This window comes from Mirounga angustirostris, unplaced genomic scaffold, assembly GCF_029215605.1.
Source record: "Mirounga angustirostris isolate CCGP_5_RB_7025 unplaced genomic scaffold, mMirAng1.0.hap1 SCAF_2, whole genome shotgun sequence".
Lineage (NCBI taxonomy): Eukaryota > Metazoa > Chordata > Mammalia > Carnivora > Phocidae > Mirounga > Mirounga angustirostris.
Genome location: NW_026991710.1, coordinates 64,611,750 through 64,628,801, shown reverse-complemented (window position 1 = coordinate 64,628,801; position 17,052 = coordinate 64,611,750). Strand labels below are relative to the sequence as shown.

General features: G+C 37.1%; 1 protein-coding gene across 1 annotated transcript in view; it reads left to right on the top strand.

Moving 5' to 3' along the window:
* Positions 1-17,052, top strand: part of PRKG2 (protein kinase cGMP-dependent 2) — a 105,353-nt gene that overhangs the window by 67,498 nt on the left and 20,803 nt on the right. The window contains exons 10-14 of the mRNA XM_064584680.1: positions 149-247; positions 1,609-1,762; positions 3,655-3,791; positions 5,945-6,034; positions 8,063-8,204. Coding sequence (XP_064440750.1) covers positions 149-247; positions 1,609-1,762; positions 3,655-3,791; positions 5,945-6,034; positions 8,063-8,204 — 622 coding nt within the window. The remainder of the gene's footprint in view (positions 1-148; positions 248-1,608; positions 1,763-3,654; positions 3,792-5,944; positions 6,035-8,062; positions 8,205-17,052) is intronic.

The following is a 17,052-nucleotide window of genomic DNA, read 5'->3' as shown; positions in this document are numbered from 1 at the left end:
ATAGCTATTCTACATTTTTTGGCAACTTTACTGTAACCTGAATTATTGAAAAACCATTTACAAAGCCATCAAAAATCATACACAAAGTCTTCTAAGAGCTTGAGGAAATGTCAAATTGCAAAGATAACTATTTATTCTATTCACTTAGAACATTCAACCAAACAGTTGGGACTTTTGAAGAACTCCAAAAGTACCTTGAAGGGTACGTGGCGAACCTGAACCGTGATGATGAGAAAAGACATGCGAAGTAAGTGGAGCAGTATTTTCCTCAGCTGCATGTGACTTCTGGCAAGTGTGTGTGATTCGCTTTGTGGTAACTTTCAGTGTGCCATCACTAGAAAACTGGGGGCAGTTCTTTTAAATTGTTCTTGCACAAAGAAGATGCCACTTACCACTAGTATGGATGTTACTTTAGTCTGGAAGTAGTCAGCTTCTTATTTTGGATTGATGAGTAGTAACGTGAGGGAGACATTTCCTGAGAGGGGGCATTGGGAAATGGTTGTTTGACATTGTCTTTCCAATGTCAAGAGGATGTTATTCAGAAATGAAGCCTATATTGCCCCTGGAAATCAAACAGGAATGCCAAGGCACTAGAGTAACCAGTTCATTCTGATTCCAGGTAAAGAGCTAGGAGGAGAGGCAGAATTATTTCAGAATATAAGGGAGCTGTTGCCCCGGGCTGTGTGTGTGTGTGTGTGTGTGTGTGTGTGTGTGTGTGTGGAGGAAGGAATTAGGTTGGACTAAATACAGTAATATTGATGAAAAATGTTGTGCTTAAGAGAAAAACTACTTTGTAAAATTAAAATTGTTTGAAAATCCTTTACAGTTTGTAGAGTAAATACTTAAGCATATATTCACCAGGTAGTACTAATGAAGCTGGAGTCGAAAGTTCTAGAAAACTGACATTTGAGTTAAATTAGAACATTCAGTCAGGACCTCCTAAGTTTTTTGTTTTTGTCTTTTTATGCAAGGAATATATTTGCAGTTTTTATGTTCTTAAAGACCTTTTGTAGTAAGAACAATTTATGAATATATATATATACATATATATATATAATATAGGTCAGAGCAGTATATCTTAATTAAAAGAGAAAAATGAGTATTTCCAAACAATGATACTTAGACATAAAGTAAGAAATGTATCTTTCATGTTTTACTAAGCAGTCATTCTGGTTCAGCCACGGAAAGCTTCAAAATCTGACAAAAATAGCAAAACACAGCAAAAATTCTGTGTGCCATTCTCCTGTGTACATAGTCAAAGGAATGGCTCACTGGTTTTACTTCCTCTCACTGACTCTTAAAAAAACACACACATATTTATTGAGATATACTTTAAATACTACACAATTCAGCTCTTTTAACCTCTCATTGATTCAGTTTGACATTTATCTATTATTGTGTATGTGTGAGAATTTTTTTGTTTGTTTATTCTATTGTTTTCCTCCCCAGATGTAACTAAATCTGATCCTATAAAAGTTGAGATAGCCTTTGTAGCAATTACGGGCAGTAATCCTGGCAGAAATAAGACTATTGTACGAGTGGAATTTATGTGTGTCATGACCCTGGCTCGACTAAGGGGGTGTATGCAGTTTCACTTTTCTTATACAGGAGATCCATGTCTAACTGGAAGCTGTCCAAAGCACTCTCTCTGGAGATGATTCAGCTGAAGGAGAAGGTGGCCAGATTTTCCTCATCATCCCCATTCCAGAACCTTGAGATTATCGCAACACTGGGCGTTGGTGGGTTCGGAAGAGTTGAGCTTGTAAGGGGTTTACGTTTCAAGCATCTGAGAGAAGCCTTTTGACTTTTTTTGTTTTATATTCCAGTGTATCTTGGAGGAACATATGAATTGTTATTGCTGTCTTAGATGTTGCTTTGAACTGAAATTAAGAAAGTACATTTTTCACTGTGTGTGTTGTATAGTAGCAGGTCTATGCTAATAAGTCACTTGTAATAATATAGCTGTGATTTCAAGCTTCTGTGTCACATCCTTTTGTGAATCCTTTTCTTGATTATAATTATTGGAGAATGTACCAAGTAAGCATTCCCAGAGGCTCTAAATCATTAAAAATGTATTTTCTAAGAGGAAAATGTGTATACACACACACTCATGACATGTTAACTATATACTAAAGAAAAGAAGAATGTGTCCAGTGGAAGTTTATTTATTAGAAATAAAATCTTTAATATTATAGTTGACACGACTCCACTGCCATGTCCGTATTTGGCTGTCATTATCCCATCTTGGGTTGCTCAAGATTTTCTATCAGGAAAAAAGAAAAGAAGATGACTGTAAGGGAGTATTTGAGGAGCAGCCTTCTGTAGTATTGATCAGGACAGCTGGGAACTTATGGCCTGATTTTGGCTGTATTTTCCACATCACCACCTCTCTGAGCTTTATAACTAGATTCCAAGGAGTAACAGAGCAGTCCTGTCAGATCAAGTGCTCCAGGGAAACCGTAGAATGGAGATCTGTGACCTTACTGGAGACAGATGGCTCTGAACCCTTGGCTATTCCCAAGCCCTTCTTTGCCCAGCAGATTTTTAACGATTCACTGTACATTATAACCTTCGGGAAGTATGCTGACACCTTCATTTGCTGGATGGCCCTGGACATGAGCAGATCAGAAGTGCTGCCAGGAGACTCTGGATAATACACTTCACACCCAGTCAATACCTCCTCCCTGATGGGGGGGGGGGTGAAAAGCAATTTCTTCATAAGAAATAAGTGACGTTTTTTATGCCATATGGAGAGACAAGGGCAATATCTATTGGCAGTGGTATTTTTCACCAAAGATCCTGGCAAAAGGATTGAATTAGCAATGCTGAGATCTGTTTTATATATATATAGTTAGATAATAATAATTGAAACAATAATTCCACCATTGATTTAAAAATCCTAGGCAGAGCTAATGGCAAATGTAAGAAAAATGTGGGGTGCAGCCAAATCTACAGTTTCATTATTTATCAAATATAGTCTGCTTATGGAGTTGTAAGCCTATCTGAGTACATATCTATTAAAATTTTTTATTTCCTTTCAAGGGAAAATTTTGTTTGTCCATCTAAAGCAGCAGGCTGCGAAAGAACTGTCTGCACTTCAGGAACTGTTCTATCCGTCTGCAATCCGGGAGGGTAGCTAGCAACTCACCAGCTTTTGAAATGTGGCTAGTGCAGCTGAGGAACTGAATTTCTTATTTAATTAACTTAAAATTAAATAACCTCATGTGACTAGTTGCTGTCATGTTGGATAGTGCAGCTATGGATTTTGATTTAATATGTTTTGTTTTGAAAATCAAAGAAGTGCATATTAAGAAAGAATAATTTTTTTGGCAACTCTGGCCAAAGTTTTTCATATCACACACTCAATAGTGAATAGATTTATAAACATTAAATCTAACTAGAGTTGGTTTTTCTTGTTACAATGCAAACGTTTTAAGAGCATGTTCCAGATATGTGAACTTCTTTGGAAATTACAATGAAAGGGAAGGGTGTGCACTTGAATAAAACTTAGTTCCAGAGGGATACGTGGTTAAAAGGTTACATACTGTTTAAATGTGAAAGAAGTTCAACTCTTCATTGGTTAACATGTTTTATATAGGTATTATAAATCTTTCCAGTAAGTTAGTTTTGAGGGATCTTTTTCTTCTTACATAGGTTAAAGTGAAAAATGAGAATGTTGCTTTTGCTATGAAGTGTATAAGGAAGAAGCACATAGTTGACACAAAACAACAGGAGCATGTCTACTCAGAAAAGAGGATTCTAGAAGAGTTGTGTTCTCCCTTCATCGTGAAGTAAGTGAGCATTTGGCTCCCAGAATTTAGGATTGTAGACCCTTTTGAATGTTTCCATGCAAGATAACAGAAGAGGAAAAGGAGGCCGTACTCTGAATTCTCCCTCCCTGTCACAGCAACAATACATAAAATGTTAGAAGTTTGAAGTCTGGAGTCAAGAGTTCAGATTTTTTATTCTTGAGTAAATCTCAGGAAAAGTGTGTGTGTGTGTGTGTGTGTGTGTGTGTGAGAGAGAGAGAGAGAGAGAGAGAGAGAATATAAAATTATTGTGGAATAACTTGAACTGATTATTTAATCCATACCTACTACAGAATTTGGGAAGCAAATAATTCATTTGAAACCCTCAGGGGACAGACTGCTGTTGAATTTCTGCAAGAAGTGGCATTTGGGCTCATGTCGGCTGGCAGGGACCTGTAGAGCCTGGTCCTAGCAATGCCCAGATCCTGAAAGATCCATCTCCTAATAGTCACTATTCATCCTTTCCCAGAGTTTGGGAGAGAATTGTGTTATTCTAGGCCACCGCTGTCTTTACTTGTGAATTCATGAGTTAGTGGTGTAGGCCAGTTGAGACCTATATTTTCATACAGGTCATAGCCCTAGAGTATAGTTTCAGTGATTTCCAGGTGAAGTAAAGTGCCCTCATAGTGGATAGAATTTATGTTTTTGGATCAAATGCCTTGAGAGAATCTTCCTGCCTATCCATATTCCCACACCCATTTTTTTTTCAACATTAAAAAAGTTGAACCCAGGCAATGCTAACAATAGAGTCATCCAATTATTTTTATATTGTGTTCCCAGAATTTCCCCCCTTTCATCAATAATTCATTAACAAACTATCAGGAGCAGCTTCAGGGCATGAATTAGGTTTTATTCCTATTCTCATTTCCAGCTGTCTGCAAAGTGCCTGGCATATAAGGAAATGATAATGTAATAATAAATGTTAATGACATTTATTGAGAAATTAGCATGTGCCAGACACTATTCTAAGCAAAATATATATGTGATATATCATATATAATGTTTTATATTTAAAATATGTTATATTTATATTTATTTTATATATTATGTATACAGATATATAGCATATATTAAATTAATATATAATTAATATAAAATAAAATGAATACTATATATTCCTCTGATCTTTATGATATAACAGTGAGGTAAATGTTATGATTGTCCTCAAGAGCAATAAGAAAACTAGGCTGCATAGCTCATAAATGGCCGATCAGGGATTCAAGCCTAAGCAGCTTGGATTCAGAGCCCACACTAAGCTGCTTGGAACCAGAGCCCACTCTGAGCTACTTTGCTAAATTGCTTCTGCTGTCTGCGCATGATCTGGGTGCCCTGTTGTCACCCAGTGTTAACATAGGGTACCCTGCCCAGGTCCCTCCCACATCAGGATTGAGGCTGTCATTCCTACAGCTTCTGGGAGTGTTGCCAACTGACGACTCTAGCTCGGTCCTTTCCTGGTCATTGCTCTCAGACGAAGAGAGCCACCTTGCCCAAGATCATATTCTGTTTCCAGGTACAGCCTTGCAGCCAATGATGGCAGAGCTCCTTGAGGCTGAGGCTTTCATTGAAACTCGAAACTCGATCACAACCAACTCTCCTGCTGCCCAAGTGTGTCTGTGTGTCTTATTCCTCCCCTGGGGTGGGGGGTTGTTCCTAAGTACACTACCCACTAAACTTACTGCTGATAGGTCTCTGTCTCACAGTCTAGTTTTTGAGACCAACCAGAGGATATAAGACATGGGCATGAAGGGAGCTCATAAAGGAGACATATGAGGGGATCTCTGGGCTTTTGGAAGGAAGAGAGGCCATATTTAGTAGGGGGGAAGATGAGCTGCTGTATCGGGCTCCTGAGCTTCGTCTTGAGGAATGGATAACACTGTTACAGTGAAACTGAGATGAAGAAGGTCAGTCTGTGTGTACAGGGAGGGCAGTCTAAGGAGGGCAGTCTAACATGTGCAAAAGCAAGGCAGGAAGAAAGATCAAAGAGCATTCAGTGAGAGGTCCCATGTAGCTGGAGGATGTTTGGAATGAGATGAGCACCAGTATTCCAAATGATATTGATGATGTTCTTAAGCAACTTTAAAAAGCTTTTAAAACCAGATTTTTAATAATAACCATGTTTTTATGTGTCTTCACAGATTATATCGTACTTTCAAGGACAATAAGTATGTATACATGCTTCTGGAGGCCTGCTTAGGTGGGGAGCTATGGAGTATATTAAGGGACAGGTAATGAAAAAGGATTATAAGCATTAAGCTGTGTTCTCACATCTGGTCTAAAGGATGCTTTATTCACGATCATTTAAAGAGACATAATGAAAGTCATTAAGAAACGGTCCTAAGAAAATATTATCATCTGATAAAATAGTAATGGTGGTATTTTCTTAGCTAACATTGTACTTAGGCAATAGACACCCTATAAGGTAATCTGTTATTTCCATATTAGGGATCACAGAATCCCAGGCCTCGAAAGAGAGTCACATGGTTAGTGCGAGGCAGAGCAGCTGGAAACCCAGATGTTACTGATTCTGAATCTCTATGAGGGAAATGAAGAAAGGGGCGTGGAGTGGTGAAGTAGAGTGAGACTCCTGCAAAGATTCAGTTTTACAAAAGGGGTGGTTTCTGCATAATCGAAACCACAGATGTTTACTGAGTACCACCAGTATGCAAGGCTCCATTGTAGACAGTTGCGGGGGATGGGGGTTCTAGACAATGTAAACTTTCCTAACCAGAAGGATAAAAAGAGTAAACTTTTCCTCCAGTGAGTTTAGATTTTATTTGGGTAGATAACATGATGTGCAGTTTTAAAACATTTTATTATTTAGTGTGTAAACTAAATATGACAGAGAAGTTGGCAATTTGTAATTAAATACCAAATGAGTGTTGCAGATTGTAAATTCGGAGGAGAGGAAAGATATAAAACTGTGATGAAAGAGGGGAGGACTGGACCTAACTTCTAAAGATGACCAAAATTTGGAAAGGCAGAGAGGAAGGGAAAGGGAAAGGAAAGTTGAGATAGGATTATGTGTCTTTGGGGGTGTTTCACATCAGATTTGAGCAGAAGACAAGGCCAGTGAAAGAGGTGAGAAGTTAGGTTTGCATGAGGTTATGGAGGTTAATGCCAGGCCAAACATTTGGACAGTGTTACATGGGCCAGTGGCTCTCAACCTTGGCTTCTCATTACAGTCACGTGGAGAGCTTTACAAACAAAGTAAACATGCCTAGCCCTAATGCCAGAGGTTATGATTTGGTTCACCTTGGATGGGGTCTAGTAAATGACCTCTCCGGCAATTCTAATGTGCATTCGTGGTGGAGAATCTCAGACCTAGGTAATGGCAGACCTTTGAGCATCTGCCAAGAGATGGATGCATTGTGTTAGGAATGTGTTGTTGGATGGATCTGAATGGGGAAAACCCAGCAGGGTGCAAAGACTTGCATGATACCTACAGAAACATTTGCTTCCTCCACCTTTGCTTCAATATGCAGATCTGTTAGAAAGGGGAGTTGGTACTCTCTGTTAGGCACTGTGTCTGACTCTCGAAACAACACATTCAGGAAATCGTAAACCCATTTTACAGATAGGGAACTGAGGCTCAAAACAGCCACACAACTTGCCCGAGGATACGATGATGGAAGAAGCAGGAGTCAAAGCCAGTTTCTTTCACTCCAAAGCCATACGCTTCCACAACTTCATGGCACAAACCACCACCACTTTTTAATAACTCAGTGTGGAAACCCACATGCAATGCCCTCACAGGGCAAGTCTAATATCATCAAGGTGCCCCAAACAGGAAAGAGTTATGACCCCATTTCTACATGGGTTATTGTTATATGCTATACCAACAGGAAATGAAAATGATCACTTGAGTCATTTTTTCGTCAAGCAATAAATTACAGAAGTCTGCTTTAAGCTCTCCATTAAAATAGTTGCATTTTCTCCAGAATTTGCCATAAATATCTTAAAAAGTCTTGTTTTCTTATGTTTCTATTTTATGTATCCATATATGGATTACCAGAAACTATTGTTGGAATGGAGACATTTTAACTTGAGTGAAGTACTTCTCATTTGCCTCAAGTATCCCCCTAAATTTCTTTACCATCATCGGTCTAATTCATGGGCGGTACAAAATACTTTTTGTGTTGATGCCCTCCAAAACATTTATATTGTGCAAATTTACCAATGCAATAACTGACACCTGGAATAGACAATAAATATGTGTGTCTAGAGTATTAAGAGAGAAAATGATTTCATTGCAGAGGCAGCTTCGATGAACCCACCTCCAAGTTCTGCGTCGCTTGTGTGACAGAAGCATTTGATTACCTGCATCGACTAGGTATTATCTACAGAGACCTGAAACCAGAAAACTTAATTCTAGATGCTGAAGGTTATCTTAAATTGGTAAGAAAAAAATCTGTAACAGTATCATAAGAGATATTTCTAAATACAAAGTTGTGTCATATTTGCATATTGCTTTTAATTTGGGGGGACCTGCTATTTTCACCATGGGGGGTATGGCCTGTGACATTGGCACCCTTAACACGGGGAAGTGTTGCAAGCATATTCTTTTTGGCGTAGGAATTTAATATTTCAACCATATTGGTGACTGCAACTAAGGACTCACCTAATAGAATGCCTTTAATATTGGATTTTGTTAATATTTTTAATATATTTAAATAGGTTTTAATACATTACTGCTACATATAGGGACTGGCTATAATAAAGAATAAGGAAAGATGATAGTCTGTCTCCTGTCCCAAGATAGCCACTGTCTGTATAGGGAGGAAAATACACATATGAGTGTTGGTACGCTTTTTTTTTTTTTTTTAATCTTTTTAGGTGATTCTAAAGTACAGCCAGGGCTGAGAATCACAACACTAGACTAGAAGCTCTTTGAGGACAGAGACTTTCCTTGCTATCCATCTTTGTAATCCTCTGATGCCTAACATGCATCCCTTTGCGGTTATACTACCAGTCACATAAATTTACTTTCAGTTTGAAACTCTAAGAGAACTGGGCAGTCATGGGGGGGAGAAACCAAGGCACTTTCAACGGAACCAAGCTGAGTTTTCTTGAGTTTATCTTGTCAGTATGTCAAGGACATGAAACCATCTCTGAATGTAACATTTACAAAGATATTAAAAGTTTCTCACATCAGGACTTTCATACATGGATATAATACTAGCTATCACTTCATAAGTAGTTTAGTATGTTATGTGTCAAGATCTGTGCTAAACATTTTGCAATTAATATATATAACAATTGATGAGGTAGGTTTTATCATCCACATGTTACAGTGAGTAATTTAACCTTAGGAATTAAACTTATTATGTGTAATTGCCAAGCGATTTCTCTCCACAGTAAAGGGGTAAAATAAGTCCTTTCATGTGAAATCTAGTGAACTTCCAAGAAACATTTTGATCCATTCAAGCTTTATTTTATCTGTGAAAGGTAGCTTTGAGAACTGGGGAGGTAGTAACACAGGCCTCAATCTCTCCTCTTCTTCACAATTCCTTCATTGGCTATGCCTCTTACAGCTATTTAGGGAAACCCTTTGGAATTTTCTAGAACTAAAACCATCATGAGGGATGCAGACTATCCATTAGGTTCATTCCTTTTTTTTTTCAGAACTTTTTAAAAAATTGGATAGCATATTTATTATTAATAGCCATGGGGGTCCATAAATATCTCCCCTGTTAGCCAGTGTTATCCATCCAGCTAACTCATTTGCCAACTCTCTAAATGAAGAATGACAACTAAAGCCTTTAGAGATTAAAACGTAAATGTTGAATCTTTCCATTTCTAGCTATATATCAAACTAGATATACTGAAATTCTCTCACTACCAAATGTCTAAAAATACTGGATGAAACGTGAAAAAGCTGTATTACATGCATGGCTGACTTTATAAGACAACACTGGTACTCCTCCGCGGTTGGGAACCACACTTGAGGAGGAGTATAGCCTAGAACTCAAACAATGAAGCTGCTGTCTTGTGGGCACCCAGTGATCCAAGATGGCTCAGAGGTCTGATTTTAGTAGCTGCACCTAGTTTTGGACCTGGGCAGTGAGGGAAGTTGAATCAGAGAACATTTCCCAGAGCCAGGAATCACACAGATCACACTCTCGGAAAAATGGAAAGCAAGAAAAAAGATCTAATTTATGAAGACAGAGTACTTGCAAGAAAACATGCTTTTCTCATTATTGGGCTCTTGGTAGAGGAGCAAAAGAGTCTCCTTTAAGAATTCTTGGCCATAGGCTTGTCTTCATGGAGATTGGGTGTTTAGTCTTCAAAGATGGAAAACCCCATGCAAGAACTTGAAAATGGATTCATGTTGATAGCATGCCCAACTTTTCAAGAATCAATGTATATTCTGTCTGGATGAAGGTACTCTTAGCTCAGGATACAAAGAACTCCCAGGGATAAAGTCCCAGAGAACATGAGCTCACATTTTTTTTAAAATTTTTATTGTTACGTTAATCACCATACATTACATCATTAGTTTTTGATGTAGTGTTCCATGATTCATTGTTTGTGCATAACACCCAGTGCCCCATGCAGAATGTGCCCTCTTTAATACCCATCACCAGGCTAACCCATCCTCCCACCCCCTCTCCCCTCTAGAACCCTCAGTTTGCTTTTTCTCATGGTTCGTCTCCCCCTCCGATTTCCCCCCCTTCATTCTTCCCCTCTTGCTATCTTCTTCCTTTTTTCTTTTTCTTCTTAACATATATTGCATTATTTGTTTCAGAGGTACAGATCTGTGATTCAACAGTCTTGCACAATTCACAGCGCTCACCATAGCACATACCCTCCCCAATGTCTATCACCCAGTCACCCCATCCCTCCCACCCCACCCCCCACTCCGGCAACCCTCTGTTTGTTTCCTGAGATTAAGAATTCCTCATATCAGTGAGGTCATATGATACATGTCTTTCTCTGATTGACTTATTTCGATGAGCTCACATTTTAAAAAAATAAAACAAAAAATATATATGAGGAAAAAAAAGGTACCATGAGCATTATTTGGCAGGCAAATAAGTGCTTCATTATTGGAGTAATCAGATACAAAATGTAAAATAAATCCATCTAACATGCCTTTTAAAAATAAGAGAGGGAATGACAAATGAGTAATGAACAGAGGAAAAAATCTAGTAGGTTTAGAAAATAATAAATAAAACTTCTATTAAGGACTTAAGAATACAATAATTGAAATTATATATTTAAGGAAGTCTCATTAATGGTGGAGCAGCTTCCATTGAACTAATCTTCTTGGTGAGATTAATTATAATATATGTGTAAGAGAGCAACAAAAAGTAGACATTTAAACCTTGAAAAAAGGGAACCATGCTGGATGAAAAATCCACATTGCTACAGCTGTTTAAACTGTTCATTTCAGGACACACCTTACTGTATGAGGCATGGGGATAAATCTTTAGTTAACATCATACCTAACAGTGAAATATTGAACATTTTCCCATTAGATTGTGAACAAGGTAAGAATATTTTCTTTCCACTTTTTTTCAACATTATAACAGAGGTCTTAGCCAATAAAATAAACCAAGAAAAAAAAAAGAAAGATGAGATGAGAAGATGAGAAATGGAGAGGTTATCTGTCTTTATTTTCAGACAACATGATTGTTTATGTAGAAAAACCTAAAGGATCTACCAAAGAAGTACTAGAAGGAATAAGCATGATTACCAGTACAAAGTTAATATATAAATAAAATTATAAGTCACTTAAGTCAATATATAAATAAAAACTATTTTTCTATACTAGCAGTAAATATTTATAAATGAAATAAAAATACTATTTATGATAACATCAAAAATTATAAAATAAATTTGAATACATTTAACGTGTAAAAATGTGTAAGACCTCCACACTGAAAACCACAAGATATTACTGAGTAAAAATATATAACTAAATGGTAAGGCATACTGTGTTCGCATATTGGATAACTCAATATTTGATAAGATGTCCATTCTTCCCAGATTAATTACAGATTTAAAGTCATTGTAATATAAATTAGAGCAGGTGCATTTTTAGAAACTGAGGCATTTACTCTAAAATTTACACAGAAACTCAGAGTTTAGAAAAGTTAATAACCACTTTGAAAAAAGAAGAACAAAACTGAGGAATTTATTGTATCTGATACTATAAACAACAGTAATCAAGGCAATGTCATAACAGGACAAATAGCATAATCTAACAGAATAAAGTCCAGACATAGACATAGAATCGACTGATTTTTAGCAAAAAGAGAAAAGCCAGTCTTCTCAATAGACGATGCTGAAACAACTGGATATGCATATGTGGGGAAAAAAATGAACCTGCTCCCACCTCACACGATATAGAAAAATTAACTCAACATGGTAATATGGTAATATTTTCACAACATGGGGTAGGCAGAGGTTTCTTAGAATACAGATAGTATTAATTTGTATTAATTATAAAAATTTCAAGCTACTATAATAAAAATATCATAGACTGGGTGACTTAAATGATAAACATTTATTTCTTACAGTTTTAAAGCCATGAAGTCCAAGATCAAGGTGCTGGCAGATCTGGTATCTGTCTGGTCAGGACCCACTGCTGGGCTGGCAGAGAGCTGCCTTTTCATTCCTTCACATGAGAGAGAAAGACACACACACACACACACACACACAGAGTTTGGCGGGAGCTCTTTTCTTATAAGGGTTCTAATTGCATCATGAGGGCTTGACCTCATGACTTGGTTACCTCCTAAAGGCTCTACCTCCATATTCCATCACACTGGGGATTAGGGTTTCAACATATAAATTTTGGGGAGACACAAACATGCAGTCCATAATAATTAGACTTCATCAAAATTAAAAACTTCTGATAATTAAAATACATTAGGGAATGAATTGTCATGCCATAGACTGGGGGAAAATATTTGCAATATATATTTATATGACAGAGGACTTGATTGTATTGGGAAATATACAAATAACTCCTACAGCTCAATAATAAAAAGACAACCCATTTAAAAAAATGATCAAAGATCTTGAAAAATCACTTCACAAAAGAAGACATAGGAATGATTAATTAGCCATTAATAAGTCATTATCAAGGAAATGCAGATTAAAACCACAAAGAGGAACCATTTCATAGCCACTAAAATGACTACAATTTAAAAGACTGACAATACCAAGTGTTGGTGAGGACTTTCTCCTAAATTACTAGTGGAGAAAGAAAACTGAAAAATAGTCTGTCCGTTTTATATTGAGTCAAACATACACCTAATCTAAGACAAAAAAAAATTCAACTTCCAGGTAGAAACTTCACTCCTTAGTATTTATTTAGGAAAACTGAAATCATGTCTTCCAAAATCTTGTTCATCACAGCTTTATTTCTAAAAGTCCCCAAATCAGAAACAGCCCAAATATCCATCAGCAACTAAATGTATAAACGTGGTGGCAGCATGTTCAGCAATGGAATGCTGCTCAGCAGTAGAAAGGAATGAATTACAATAAGCAACAATGTGAGTGAATTCTAAAAACTATGTTAAGCAAAAGAAGCCAGATTCAAGAGTATATTCTGTATGATTACGTTTATTGACATTCTAGAATCCATGGTAGAAATCAATACAATGGCTGCTCCTGGGAGAGGCATTCGACTGGAAAGGGGCATGAGGGAACTTTCTGATAGAATGAGTGTGTCTATCTCTTGACTATATGGTAGTTGTGGTTACATGTATAATCTGCATCAAAACTCAACTGTATGCCAAAAATCTATGCACACTATTGTGTGTAAATTACACATCAATTTGAAAAATGTAATGGGTTCAATGTCAGATGATTCACAAATGAAGAGAAAATCAGTTCACCAAAAGATAAATTTAAGTAATTTACACAGAATGTAGCATAGAGACACCAAAAAAAGATGAAAAATAAGAGAACAGAGTGAGAAGTTCTTAAAATTATAAATCGGAGTCCAGGATAAAAATAATATAGAAAATGAGGGAAAAGCAGTATTTAAAGAACACTGGCTGAGAATTTTTTGGGAATTACAAGAAACAACAATCATCAGATAAAGGAACCCAAACAAATCCCATCTGGGACAAATTGTATTTGTTGTGGTTCCTATCTTTGGGTAACAAATCACTCCAAAATGTAATGGCTTAGAACAACAAGAATCATTTATGATCTCTCACCATTTCTGTGGGTCAGAATTTAGGGAGTGGTTCAGCTGGGTGGTTCTGACTTGAGGTCTCTCATGAATTTTCAGTCAGATGTTGGCTGGGGCTTCAGTCACTTGGAAGCTTGTCTGGGGCTTGACCAGGACATCCGAATCCAAAGTCACTTACTCATATGGCTGGGAAGTTGATGCTGGCTGTTATTTGGGGGCACAATGGGCCTCTTTAGAGGTTGACTATTTTCATGGCATGGCAGCTGGCTTCCCTCAGAATGAGTCATCGAAGAGAAAGCTACAATGCCTTTTAAGACCTACCCTCAGAGTCGCATCTCAGTGCTTCACTATATTCTGTTGATCACATAGGGCCAGCCCTGATTTACTGTGAGATTTATTATGGGAGGGGACAACAAAAACAAAGTATTAAAAGCTATCAAAGAGAAAAGACAGTTTACGTATAAAGGAGTAAAACTTAGGCTTTCAGTTGACATCACAATAGCAACAAGAGAATCCAGAATGCAGTGGAGGAGTATTTTTAAAATTCTGACAGAAAATAACTAATAAGCTTGAATTGTAAACCCAGGGAAACTGTCTTTCAAAAGGGCGAAACAAAGGCATTTTCAAACAAGGATGAAGGGTGTTTACCACCTTCATACAAAGGATGTGCTTAAGGGAGTTGAAAAATGATCCTCTGAGATGCAACCTTAGAAAGATGGTAAACATGTTAAATCTCTTCAAATGATGGTGTACAGGGATCATTCTCATTCTGCTATCTAGTACTGAAAATGAGAAAACACTAAATAACTGAACAACAGCGACATGAAAACTGGAGTTGGTATAACTGGAATTAAAGTAGGAGAAAATGTCAATCATCTTCAAAGGAGGCAGCAAGAGAGAAACAGAAAACCTAGGAAACAATCCAAGAGAAAGCAAATGCACCGAGAACAGAAAGAAATCTAACATGCGTAGACAGCTCTCCAGATCAAAACCAAAGATTGTCAAATATTTATTTTATTTAAAAAATAAAAACCAGTTATATGATGTTTACAAGAGACATACCTAAAGCACGAAGCTGCAGAAAGGTGGAAGTGAAAAGGAACAGAAAAAATATGTCTGGGAAATAGTCAACAAATTGGAATACTGGTTTCATTATCAGGGAAGGGGTGTTGCTAGAGATACAAAGTGTTATCCTTTCATTCTACCAATATGATATAAAAATCCTGATCTTTTATTTACCTACTAAAATGCTTCAAAAATAAGCAGAATTTGAAAGAACTAATAAGGAGAAATGAACCACTGTAGGAAATTTTAATACACCTCTCTCAGAAATTGATGGAACATTCAGACCAAATAGCACTAAAGCTTTAGAAGATGTGCACAACACAATTAATAAACTTGATCTAATGGGCTTATAGAATATTGTTCCCAAGAGTTGAAGAATACAAATTAATGATACGTGATCATCGATTAAGGCCATTAAGCAAGTTTCAGCAAATATGAGAAATAGGAATTGGGTTGCCGGCTGGCGGCCTGGCCAAGCTGTTCCCCTGAGAGTTCCTGAGGGGATTGCAGTAAGGATGGGGGTGGTGGAGGTGCCTGGTGACAGCACAGCAAGAATGCACATCTGGGTGATGGACACTGGGCTGTCCAGCCTCGGATGTCAAGTCTTCGAGGATGAAAGACTTCATGTAAGGCTGAACTTGGCCTCATTCACCGATTTTGATTAAATGGTGTTTTTCATCTTCCTACATCATTTCTTGGCAATATCTGTGAGGGATCAGATATCTAAGGACAGAAAGAAAGGAACAGTGTTTGTTTGTTTGTTTGTTAGTTTTGTTCTGTTTTGTTTTACCAGCAAAGCATGACCAGTGAAACCATGGGGAAAAAGACCCATGTAAGAGAAAGGTCTGGGTTTTGGAAATGTCTCTCTAGAGGCTCTAGAGATGTGCCTTTCTATGATAATTACAGAGAATGAGTTTGTAGTGTGGGGTGAAGACTTCATTCTACAATTCTTCCCCAATTCACAATTGAGATGGCCAGCCAGATTTGTTTCCAAATGAATTCTGGCTGGTCCAAGGTGTCTCTACCAGTAAACACACTGAGAGGAGATCAAGGATTAGCAGATATTACTAAAAGAACGTCACATCGCCATCTCTCACCCGCCCATCCAATAATTTCCTGAATCTTTCTCCACTTTCAAGGCCGAGAAAAGCTGATGTAGGCAATAATGGTTAAGAGTGTTTCTTTTGGTTATCATGAATGAGTTAAGGATAATAATAAGGTGTAGGACAGTACTTAAAGAGTTTAAAGAAGAATCCACCTTGTTCTCAATCCAAGCAGAATTAATGTGGTAGTTTCCCTTCTTGGGTTTGCTCAGCAGAAAACTTGGTGATAATCCAATAAATCAATACACATTCTATATGGTCATGCTATTAACTCATCACTCATCAGTAAATATTCTATATGGTTGTTCTATTAACTCATGGGAGTAATACTTCTCATGTGGTAATAGAGGAACTTTTAATCCTATAGTGAGCTTTATGTAAGAAAATACAATGTAGAACATATTAAATGTTGATACTATTGCCTGCTTCTTCATGATCTATCTTCCCCTCTATGCTAATAGCCCCATGAGGGCAGAAACCATGCTATATGGTGTTTACTGCCAGACTTAGAAATTTGCTTAGCATATAAGAATGAATGAAAGGTCAGAGGGGTAGCTTCCTCCTCGCTCCCAAAATAGAAGCATAAAGGCTTTGTTCACTGATGTCAGTGTATTTAAGTTAGAAGTTAAAAACAAAATTTGAAAGAAAAAAAAAAACAGGAAGAAACCACTAACAAAAATCATAACTCATCTCACTGGAATTTTAAGGATATTTCAAAATAAATCAAGAATCAGTGAAGAAGAAATTTTCATATTATAAAACTGAGCTGCAGAACAGACACTACATATGAACACGTGTGGTTACAACTAAAATGATAGAGTAACATTTATAGTCTTAAATGTTTCAACTAGGAAATAAGAAAGGCTAAAAATTAAGGAGCTAAGCATTTAACTTAAGAAGATGGAAATGGGAGAAACAATAAAAT